Source organism: Sceloporus occidentalis, unplaced genomic scaffold (assembly GCF_023333645.1).
Source record: "Sceloporus occidentalis isolate IW3139 unplaced genomic scaffold, rSceOcc1.0.p SCAF_7, whole genome shotgun sequence".
NCBI lineage: Eukaryota > Metazoa > Chordata > Lepidosauria > Squamata > Phrynosomatidae > Sceloporus > Sceloporus occidentalis.
Window position 1 is genome coordinate 90,315,481 of NW_028316987.1, and position 12,378 is coordinate 90,327,858.

The 12,378-nt window shown below is 41.6% G+C and overlaps 1 protein-coding gene across 1 annotated transcript in view; it reads right to left on the reverse strand.

Moving 5' to 3' along the window:
- Window positions 1–8,620: 8,620 nt before the first annotated feature.
- The window catches only part of LOC149310077 (sodium channel protein type 5 subunit alpha-like), a 43,425-nt gene continuing 39,667 nt past the window's right edge, over window positions 8,621–12,378 (reverse strand). The window contains exons 21-22 of the mRNA XM_089531461.1: window positions 10,664–10,934; window positions 8,621–9,852 (exon numbers count right to left, since the gene is read on the reverse strand). Coding sequence (XP_089387587.1) covers window positions 8,621–9,852; window positions 10,664–10,934 — 1,503 coding nt within the window. The remainder of the gene's footprint in view (window positions 9,853–10,663; window positions 10,935–12,378) is intronic.

The window sequence follows — 12,378 nt, forward strand, 5'->3', positions numbered from 1 at the left end:
TAGTCACTATATATATATTCCAAAAAGCAAACCTTGATTTTGCCATTTTATATAAGAGACACCATTTTACTGCCCCATTGTATATAATGGGATCTGAGTATCCAATCCCCAGTGGATACCAAGAGCCTACTGAAGTTAGGCATCAAGTATGTGTAGATATTCCCAGCACAGTGCGAAATGTTGATCACAGCTGCCTGGGAAGCTGGTGTGTTAAGTGCGGAGCTCAGATTCACAAAGTTCTCATCCTTTACGGCTCAGTCCCTTGAAGCCCCACCTTTGCTCGGCTGCATTCTCTGGTGGCACAGTTTTGCTAACAGCAATCTTCAGCCCAGATTTGGATTTGCTTAGGTGTGTCAGTATTAGGTAACAGGAAGGCCCTGCTGGCTGGGTTCAGGAGGTTGCACTACAGAACCCACCAGGGGTCCTGTGATTGGACGTTGCTCACCAAATCCTGAAACTGCTGAACTTTCAAATAACCTTGCAGGTATTTGCTGAGCAGGGAGGACGAGATTATTGCATAACCTTCACCGTTTAGGCAACACCCCCCTCTGCTGGCCAAAGGGACTATGGCACCTTTTGACAGGCGGATGGTGAACGCGGAGTCTCAATACAAACAAAAATCCATCAGTGATACCTTTATTGGCCAACCGAAATGCACAGTATACTTATTGCAAGCTTTCGAAGCTCCATGGGCTTCTTCATCAGGCAAGATGTTACAAACCAAACAGGAGGGAAAAACAACTGGAGATGTTATTCAGATGCCTGCATGCTGTTTCAGCCCTTAGTAAAGATAGTATGATGGGAAGGATATATTTTGTGCAGGCAGGCTCCTCTTCCTTCTGGCCCTGTGGCAATAGGGAGATGCTCAAAGTCCACAAAATTTAAAGTCCATTTGCAGCTCAACAGGGACTCCTCTGTTGCAATCCAATATGTCTTTATTCCAGTGAGGCTACTGGCGTCTTTGTAGGCAGAGAACAATGGATTCCTCCATGTTTTTGCATCAGGAACATTTTGGTGATGTAGAGGTAAAACATGCAAATTCAGTCCAAATTTAAAAAGAAAAAAATTGTTTTACCTTGGCTGAAGTCCCAGTCCACAGGCTACTCTTCGTGGTTCCTCCGTTGCAGCTACAATGCGGTATCTCACAATACAGAAAACATGCTGGGGTAGCTGTGTTGGCCATTTAACAAACGCAAACAAAAATCCATCAGTGATACCTTTATTGGCCAACAGACATGCACAATATGAATCTGTGCAGGTTTATCATTTGGTGCTTTGGGAAACAATAAAATATTATAGCTCCTTCATCTGAGAGGCCTCCTTTTTATTTCCTTTGCTCTGCTTCTCATTTTGCTTATACCATTCCTAGATGGTAGGGACTGTGTCTTCCTTATTTATCTATATATTATTATTATTATTTTAAAAAACTGAGTGGGATGTGTTTTTGTCTTTGTTGTGTACCTTCAAGTTGCTTCTGACTTATGGCGCCCACAAGGCAAATCTATCATGGGCTTTTCTTGGCAAGTTTCATCAGTGGGCTTGCCACTGCCATCCTCTGAGGCTGAGAGTGTGTGATTTGCCCAAGGTCACCCAGTGGGTTTACATGGTCGAGACGGGAGTTGACCCCTGGCCTCCAGAGTCCTAATCCAATGCTTAAACCACTTCACCACGCTGGCTTTCTAGTAGGATGTGTGCAAGTTAATAAATATATTTGTGTCATAACATCTTCTTTAGTTTGCATTGTTCTCTCTCTAACCGATTTTTGTCATTACAATACATTGGGGGTAGTTTAGACTAAGCTTTGGTAACTGGTCACCCAGTGACTTTTGACACTGACTGATTATGGGAACCTAAGGTTTCCCAAGACTACATCTGACACTAACCTAACTTCCCCAGATGCACCCAGATATGTTGGTCGCTGCCCAGATGTGCTGAATAGTTCTGGCCACTGTGCTGGAAGGACATGTGATCCAACTCATCTGAAAGGGAGGCAGGTTGGGAAAGATTGCTGTAACTACCATATCACACTGTTTCCTAGAGTTTATGCTCTCCTCTTTTGTAATACGTGACCTCTCATCTCCTTCATTGTGACTTTCCAGATATGTTTTTCATTAATGTAATGAAAGGAGAGGAATGAAGCAACACCATATCTTCAGGCTCCCAGTGCTCCTTGTACCTGCATGCATTTGGGAACTATGGGTGGAAAGCAGAAGTACCATGAATGTAGAGAACTGTTTACCAGGTCAGAGTCTTACAGATGCTTTGACAATAATGTGGCTGGTGGTCAGAATGATGGAAGTTAGAATCATAGAGTGGGAAGAGATGCCAAGGGCCATCCAGTTCAACCCCCTGCTAGGCAGGAATACTCAATCAAAGCACTCCAAACAGATGGTATGTTTTTAACTTCTGTATGTTTTTATGTTAATTTATACTGTTTTAGCAAGATGGTTTTAATTGTTGTTTTAAAAATTATTGTAAAGTTTTTTTAAATGTTTTTTATCTTTTGAGCCACTTTGGATCCCTTGCTGGGAGAAAGGTGGCATAAAAAATTAAATGAAATGGCCATCCAGCCTCATTTTAGGAGACTTCACCACATTCTGAGGCAGCTTATTCCACTGTTGAACACTCTGCCTTGGAGTGTGGTGGCGTCTCCTTCTTTGGAAGTTGAAATCCAAAGGATCAGGAGGGAGTCAGATTGTAAAAGGCTGACATACAGTGTGTAAATCCTTGTATGAACTCCGGATTCAGTATGGCAACGACTGGGAAAAACAATCTTGTGTGCAATTTTCAAAAGATTGCTAGTTAAAAATGGGAATTGAATCTGCTCAAGGAGAATTCGCAATATTAAAAAAAGAAAAGAAAACTAAGGAGGAAATAAGAACTGTCTCAAGTATAAATTGAAACCATTTGCTGCTGCTAATTCAAAGCGGTGATCAGCTGTTTCAAGCACAAAGCCTCATCAGATTGAAGGAGCGCAGTCCAACAGTGCCTCCTTGAGAAGAAGCAGTTTCCAGTGAAAACAGCCAAAACCACCTGCATTTATTCCAGAGTCGTCCTATTAAATTCCACAGTCCAAGTGATTTGGGGAAAGCATCTTCAGCATTCTTTCCCCAAGGGTCTGCTAAAGCAATGGGTCGCCTGTATATTAGCAACTGATATATTTGATACACAATCAGATAAGGCTTGGTGAAGAGAAATGTCTCCAGTAGCTTCTGGAAATCATATCCAGAAAACTTGACCAGTATCCAGAAATACTCAGAAGAGAAATGTTGCTTTCAACTTTCATGGCTTGCTTCAAGGTTTTTCCTGATGCCTAAAAAATTATTGCAATTAAGACCGAGGGCGATTTCACACGTTGTATTACATCCAATTACATTTCTCAGAAATATATCCTCAGCCAGGTGCTGGAGCCAATCTTGGCTCTCCAACAAGTTATTGTCGTTTGCCTTCCTTTCTGACATATGTGACTACCCAAAGGAGAATTTATCGTGGGGTTTTCTTGGCAAGATTTGTTCAGGCTTTGCCTTTGTTTTCCTCTAAGGCCCAGAGAGTGTGACTTGCCCAACGTCAGCAGGGGGGTTTCTATGGCTGAGCGAGGATTCAAACCCTGGTCTCCAGAGTCATAGTCCAACGCTCAAATCACTACACCATAATGGTTCTCACACTACAAATTAATTTCTGTTAACGCAACAAACCTTTGGTAGGACGATTCATGCAGTTCCCTAATGTCCCAAGTGTTCTTAGATTATATTTTTCAAACATGTTTGTCGCATCCACACATGCATCACATTTTTATGTGTACATTTTTTAAAAAGTCTTAGGTGCACATCTAAAATACACCATGTGAAAAGAGGGCCTTGATTTGTAAAACCTTACACATAAAAGACCTTTTCAACAAGGGAGAACTGCGCATTGGTGGAGAGAAGCTTGAAAACAACACAGAAATCTATTCTAAAGGGTCAAAAAGAAGAAGGCCAGAGATAACAAAGAAAAATAGTTATCTGACATCTCAAAGGCTTTCTAGTTCAGTTCTTAATGGATGGACTGGTTGAGCTGGCATAAGAAATGTGAGTTTAAATAACTTCTATGCTGAGAATTCAGCTTCCCAACCATAAAACATGAGGTATAAAATATTTTTTTCTCCTGTTATGAGAGTTCACTGAAACTAACTGGTTCAAAATGACAAAAAGAAAGTACTGGTACCTCTTTATATACATGAGTCAAGATAGGAAAGTTTACACTGTATTGTGTTTACACTAAAAAAAGCTTTTTAAAGTTGTGTGTTAATGCTGAAAAGGGGATGCTTATTGCACCAACTTTAATTCTAAGTAGGCATTTAAATTTATGCGGCCTCATGGGAATGAAGGTGACAAAAATCCATCCATGACATTGTTCTTCTTGTCCCCTATCCCTATTTTGGAACTGGAAGAGAAGGAAAGAAATGTGTCTATTTTTGAAAACCCCATTTCTCACCAAACCACTATCTGAAAGGGAATGAGTAAGATTACAAAAAAGTACACAGAGAGAGAAAAGGTGCAGGAAAAAAGTTTCTTCCGTGGTATGATAGCAGAAAAAGAGGTATCATAGAAACACAGAATCATAGAGTTGGAAAAGACGTCAAGGAGCATCCAAACCCCTGCCATGCAGGAATACACAATCAAAGCACTCCTGACAGATGTCCATCCCTCCTCTGTTTAAAAACCTCCAAAGAAGGAGACTTTACCACTCTCCCAGGTAGTATGTTCCACTTTGGAACAGCTCTTATTGTCAGAAAGTTCTTCCTAATGTTGAGTTGAATTGCTTTTCCTGTAGTTTGACTCCATTGCTCCAGATGCTGTTCTCTGGAGCTGTACAAAACAAATTTGTTCCATCTTCTGTGTGACTTCCTTTCAGATATTTAAACAAGGCTATCATGTCACTCCTTCACCTTCTCTTCCCTTGGCTAAACATACCCAGCTCCCTTAGTCGCTCCTCATAGGGCATGGTTTCCAGACCTTGCACTATTTGATCACCCTCTTCTGGACATGCTCCAGCTTATCCTGGTAGGAGCAAGACAGCACAATTGACAGAGATGGTGGGCTAAATACCAGCACTCCTGCTACCAATGAATATAAATCCAATAACAAAGAAATATAGGTCCAAGCTCTCAATTAACCTGCAAAAAGATTCCTATAACTCTTGAAGAACAAGAAGCACCCTCAAACACAATGTACATACTGTACCAATATAGTATGTACAGAACCTGGAAAATGCGGGATAATATGTAGCTAAATATGGCATGACTAAGTGGGCAAACAAAAGGTAGGTGTGTGTGTGTGTGCGCGCACACACGCGTGCTTTCAAGTCCCTGTCGACTTATGGCAACCCCATGAATCTCATAGGGTTTTCTTAGGCATGGTGGTTTTGCCAGTTCCTTTCCCTGAAATAGAGCCTAACAGCACTTGATCTTTGTTGGTATCTTCTATCCAAGTACTAACCAGAGCTGACTTTCAGGGGTAGCTGTGTTGGTCATTTAACAAATTAAAAAAAATCCATCAGTGATACCGTTATTGGCCAACCAAAATGCACAATATACTATGGAGCTTCAAAAGCTTGCAACAAGTATACTGTACATTTTGATTGGCCAGTAAAGGTATCACTGATGGGTTTGTTTGTTTGTTTGTTTGTTTGTTTTGTCAGAGCTGACCTTGCTTAGCTTCCAAGATCAGATAGGAACTAGAGCCTTCGGAGTATTTAGGTATCAGCAAAACTGAAGCATGGAAATCAGGATAAAGACAAGAGGGTTAACCTTCTCTTCTTCGATCAATCTGCAGCCACTTGTCTATAAACACACATGCAAATGGGGCTTTAAAAAACCCAAAATGCAAGGGAGGTTGGGCAGAATGGTGTGAAAAAAGCCAAGTGAAAAATCCCCATCCTCTTTTCTCTGTTCTTCTCTACCACTACACACACACACACACACACACACACACACACCACTGCAGGAATTCCTTTCATGTTGATGCCTCTGTACCATAAGGTATAGGTATGGTCCTCCCTCCCTCCATGATGTTCGTGTAGTTGTCTTGTTGTGTTTCATGCCTTTGATTGAGAGTTCCTGCATAGCAGAATGGGGTTGGACTGGATGGCCCTTGTGGTCAAACTCTACGATTCTATTATTCTATGATTCTATGCCACTCACAGCCATTGCCCAGTTTGGAAGCAAAAAAACTTCCATGAGGATAGCAACAGAGGCGGCAAAGTGGAAGAGACGACGTAGTAAATTAAAACACTGTCCATCATAATGTTTCCAGAAAATTGGTCTCAAACCATGTTCATTTTTTCATGCAGAAAAGGTATTGTTATTTTTTAAAACCCAGTAATTTCATATAATATGAATGAATGCCTTGGTTTCACTCACTGCAATGGTAATTTGTGCAACCGGCTACCACCTGACACAATGGTGGCCACTAGCTTAGATGTGTCTTGGGTGGCTTTTTTTTTTTTAAGTATTAGCTAAATTTATAGAGGAGGTCGGTCAGAGATTCCTGTCCATAAGGTCACTCAGTGGGTCAGGCTGCAAAGTCTTCAAAGACCTGCTGTGGCTAATTTGTGTTACATTATGCTCCAGTCTGGATATCAATAGATGCAGCCAGAATAGCCTCTGATGAGATAATTATGGATGATTTTCAGCTTGTGCAGATACTGGCAAGTTACTCAAAGAATTTAGCACCTGTTCTTTGAATCCTTGCCCTCCTTGTCTAGTGAAACGTAGCCTTGTAAAATGAGCCTCTTTGAGCAACGTCGTTCCTGCTGTCCTGAAAGAAGGAGTAGTGTAACGGTTATTGAGATCCCAAGTTTGGATCCTTTGGTTCTGGATAATATTTGCCCACTCTCAAATCTACATTCATTGAGCAATGTCTTCAAGCCTGTGCCTTGGTAGCTCAAAGAAGTCTTGGAAGACCCTATTTAAAAAAATGACAGTCTTGGGATGCGAAAAATTTTCCTGACTACTAAGGCCAGCCCCCATTTTAAAAATAAAAAGTCTGTATTTTTTAGGGAAAAAAATCAGATTTATTTTTTTTATTTAACATGGTGTTTCTGGATTACTACTGGTGACAGTCCTTAGTTAAGCAATAAAGATCTGGATTACTAGTTGGCCTGTTTATTATTTAAAGCAATGGCAAGTAACATGGCCACAGTCACATACAGACATCATGGTGATTCGGAGTATGCTTACCATATTAAGTCATGTCTAGTAGAAAGTGCCATATCAGCAAACCATGCAATGGCTACATTGTAAGCTCCTCGGATCACTGATCACTAATTTTTGTTTTTGTTCTATCCTGTATGCATGTTAATTATATAATAATAATTCACACTGGTGATGATGATGTAGACAGCTTTCTGCTTTTCTATAGCCTTCCAGATTAGTTAAAGCTATAACTTTCTGTATCTATATTGCATATAAGAAAGTGATAAAGAAGCTGGTTTCCGTGCTACCTCAGGAATGCCCCTACATCAAAAGCATGTTAATCTAGGATTAATTAGAATTGTGTCTAAATAAACTCATTTAAACTCAGACTAATTCTGAGCTAAGAAATCATTAGGAACATGTTAGGGCCTAGCAGAAGGATTGCCTGTAGGATCCAACTTGACAGATCTGGATTACTGACATAGACTAACAATGTCTTCTCTAAACAGTCCCCCTGCCATGTTTTCTAGGTTGGTCCAGTGACCGAGCCTCTTATTTACTAACCAGAAGGAGCTGTATTCTTGTTCCATGGAGACTAACAAATTATCATCTATGTGCCCTCAAGAAGAAAATTGCTCCATCATCATATTGAAGGTATCAGGATCTTAAAAAATTATCCTCATACAAAGTTACAATGCCCTTTCACTGATCTGTCTTACTCATCCAGGCCAAAAATGAGCAATATTAATGGCAGTATGGTTTTTTTAAAAAGTGATAAATGTTTATAATCTATGGATTTTCTGAATTTGAGGATACCACATTTTAATTGCATCATCAGAATCCTAAAAACCAAGGGACTGTCTGGAGTTTACACTTTTTCACCTCCAACAAATGTAAAACTTTTTTTAAACTGGGATTGTATTTGGTGTGTTTTACCTAAACAGCTTCTAAAAGTTTAACAGATGCAGCGCAGAGAGACTTCTTGAGAAATTCAGTGTTCTCTGACAAAGAAAGGGGTGGATAGCCTCGTACAGGACAAAGACAATGTGGATCTCAGTGGCGGTTTCTTTTTGTGTTTCTAATGGACTTTACATTTTATTTCCTGGAGTTTACCACTCTTTGTCTCCCAGAGCCTCCATGGCCAAGGATGGCCTCTGCCTACATGGATAACCCTCCATACCATCTTAACTCAGAATAACAACAACATCTCAACAAAACACCTTTGCCTGATGTAGAAGCCAGTGGGGCTTTGAAAGCTTGCATCATGTATTTTGTGCATTTTGGCTGGTCAATAAAGGTATCACTGTTTTGTGGATTTGGGATGTTATTGTACATAATCTAAGGGGTACGGTCTACTCAGATTCCTTTGCAGTATGTATATTTAATAAGATAGTGGTTGCTTAGTGTCTCTGTTTAATCTTATTTTAAGGCGTCCTTGACAAAAATCTACACATTAGATTTCTTATCTTTCCCTGGAGACAATTGTCCATGCTTAGATTTTTCACTTGTAGGAGCCCGGGCTGTTTCTCCCTCAAAACCACCACCAAGTGCTCCAGTAACACTATGGTAGGATGGAGGGATAGATTCTAAGGATGGTGTTCGGGTTTTATCAGGGCTTCTGGTATAGTTTTCGTGCATGAGAAGGGCAATGAGGCCTTCTTTTTCTGGAGCATCTTCATCAAGGATATCCCCATCACAGGTTTTGTGACGGTGTAAGAAAGAAGCCTGCTTCATGGAACGTTGGAGCAAATGACTCCGAAAGGCCCTCTGAATAGTAACAGCAGCCATTTCCTCATGCTTCCGCCTGAGTGTGGTGTTGATTGGTTCATAAGACGCCTTGGATGGATTGGCTGCCATGAATTTTTCCTCCATTTGCACCTTAAGGGCATCCATCTCTCCAGAGTCCCCAAGCACCCTTTTGGTGAAAGCAAAGAGGATATCCAAGCAGTGGATCCTGTCTCCACTCACCATGGGAAGATCCATTGCTATGAGTTCAAGTTTGTTGGGTTTAGGTATTCGCAATGGTGCTGCCAACGTATTTGCAAAGTCAGAAAGATTAGAATATTGAATGAACTGAGTTGCTAGAGGGTCAAACTTTTCCCACACTTCATAAAACATTTCAAAGTCATCGTCCCCTAAAGGTTCAGTGCTCTCTTCTGTGGCAACATTGAAATTCTCCAGAATAACTGCAATGTACATGTTCACAACTATGAGAAAGGATATAATGATATATGTAACAAAGAATATGATGCCTAGCACAGGGTTCCCACAGTCTCCCTTTGAGAAAGTTGAAGGAGCACTGAGATTTGGGTCACAGAACGGAGGTCCAGTGTTTAAAATTGGGCTGAGAAGTCCATCCCAGCCAGCCGATGTAGTGATTTGGAAAAGGCAGAGCATGCTATTCCCAAAGGTCTTGAAGTTGAACATGTCATCAATCCCAGCTTCCATTTTCACATAGGCAAAGTTGGCCATGCCAAAAATGGCATAGATGAACATAACTAGGAAAAGCAAAAGGCCAATGTTGAACAGAGCAGGGAGGGACATCATCAAAGCAAAAAGGAGTGTGCGGATTCCTCTAGCAGATCGGATGAGCCTGAGTATTCGTCCTATCCTCACCAAGCGGATCACCCGGAAAAGTGTAGGTGAGAAAGAAACCACAATACCAGAAAGCACATTACCTAAAGAGAAGAAAACAGTAATGAAAATCTAGATTTTTACATGAAAACAGATAATTTTTCAACAGATTTTGTCTCAGGTGAACACTTCATTGTTAAAATTAAGTTTTATCTTCTATTGCAGTGTCATGTTGTTGCTAGCATTTATGTTGTTAGAGATTGCTGCTGCCTATATTTTTCTGGTGACATCTGAGCCAGAAGGTGGAACTTTCCCTCTAAAAGGTTTTGCTAAAGGCATCTGAGAGGATATATCCTTCATCTAGGCACAGCACCCAGACACCATGAGTCCCATCCTCCACTTTTCTATGCACAAAGACTAGAGATGTTCCACGCTGTTGGCTGTTCTTCCATCCAATCCCTAGAGTCTCAGAGCCTTATCACATTACAAAAGTAAGCCAAGGGGCAGTGAGAGAAAATCAGGTTTCTGCTTGCTTTTCTGCTTGTCCTTAAAGCACATCCATTCTCTTCCCAAGGGAGACAGTTCTAAAAACATACCTTTTGTCTCACTGGAAAAATCAGTTTGGCAAAAGGCATGCTTTTATGACCATCTCACTCTGGAAGGAGAACAGCAGTGCTTCGAGGGCATGTGGAGAAGTAAGCAGAAAGCTGCATCTGTGTTGCTGCATCTCAGCTTACTTTTGTAATGCAATAAGACTGTCAATCCCTTTGACATATGCTTGGGTCACTCATCTTCTTACAACGGTATCTCTTTGAGCAATGAAGGCTCTCGCACTTCAGGCACTCTTGTCAAACCAGGTTTAATTCTGAGGTTGTCAAATATTAGACAAAAGGACATTGTCATGTGGTTACTTACCAACAATTGACATGATCACAACAACCAGGTCAAAAATGTTCCACCCATTAGTGAAATAGTAGTATCTCAGAGCCACCAATTTCAAGACACACTCTGCTGTGAACAGGATGATAAAGAGGATATTGATTTTGCTAAGAACATATGTCTTCTCTGGAGATTGACCCTCTGTCTCCACCATCATAGTGACCATATTAAGGCAGATGAGGACCATGACGGCGACATCAAATGCTTGGTTGGTTACAATATCAAAAATGAATCCTTGGTATCTGTTCTGGAGAAGGAAGAGTTGGAAGGGTTGGAAGAAATGGTGTTTAGGACTGGATGTGAAACTACTAAATTTCAATAATAAGTTACATTACATTACAGTGTTCTTCCATGTTCAATCAAGACAATAAGTTATATTTTAGAATCACAGAGTTGGAAGAGATCTAAGGGCCATTCAGTCAAACCTCTGCAACACAGGAACTCACAATCAAAGCATCCCCAACGAATGGCCATCCAGCCTCTAAGGAAGGAGACCCCACCACACTCCGAGGAAGGAGTGTGTTCCACTCTTGAACAGCCTTTACTGTCAGAAAGTCCTTTCTAACATAGGGGCGAAATCTCTTTTCCTGTAGTTTCAATCCATTGCTCTGGGTCCTAGTCTCTGGAGCAGCAGAAACAAGCTTGCTCCATCCTCAATAAGGCATCCCTTCAAATATTTAAACAAGACTATCATATAACCTCCTAATCTTCTCTTCTCCAGGCTGAACATACCCAGCTCCCACGGTCTCTTCTCATAGGGCATGGTTTCCAGACCCTTCATTTGGTCACCCTCTTCTGGACATGCTCCAGTTTCTCACCATCCTTTTTGAATTGTGGTGCCGAGAACTGGACACAAGATTCCAGGTGAGGCCTGATCAAGGCAGAGTAGAGTGGTACTGTTACTTGCCTTGGTCTAGACCAGGGTGGGGAACCTCCATCCCTCCAGGTTCTGACAAACTACCATTGCCATCATGCCTCACCACCAGTCAATCTGAAGGACGTTTTAGCCAGGCTAAATGGCAAATCTAGCAGTGATGTGGGTTCCAGAGGTCCAATTTGATCTTCTATATCCCCTCTAGATTCACCGTCTTTTGGCTTTCACATTCAATTCCCATGAAGACCTAGTCACTATGTGACCTTAATTCACACACAACAACTCCTGCTTACCTTCCCCCTCTCATACTCAAGCTCCCAGGATGGCTACAGAGGGGTGACTGACAAAAGCTTTTCTCAGTACATCCATTTTAAGTGACAGTAGGAAAAAGCCAAGCTGTAGCATGACCCAATAAACTCTTAAAGTACTATTAAGTGTACCCCTAGCAGTCCTGTGAGGTTTAAAATTAGAAATGGCACTATCATGTAGAAAAGAAGTATCAGGTTTTACAAGGAGTGTAAGGACCCATTCCCACTGGTGGAATAGCCCGCGTTCCAATTCGGCTCTGCCTCGCTATAGAAATCGATTCCAAAAGATTCCTCATTCTTACTATGAACAGGGATCCTTTTGGAATCGACTTTTATCCGTTGGAACCCTTGTCGTTCCCACTGGGGCCGGGGGAGGCGGAGCAGCCCTTTAAATGGTCACCCCCCAACCTCTTTGCACCAGCTAGCTTTGCCAGGGCCCTGCATCTCGGGCCGCGGTGGCCAGCCTTCCCCCTGGGCCCCCTCAGGTGCACTGGACCTGACAGGCCTGG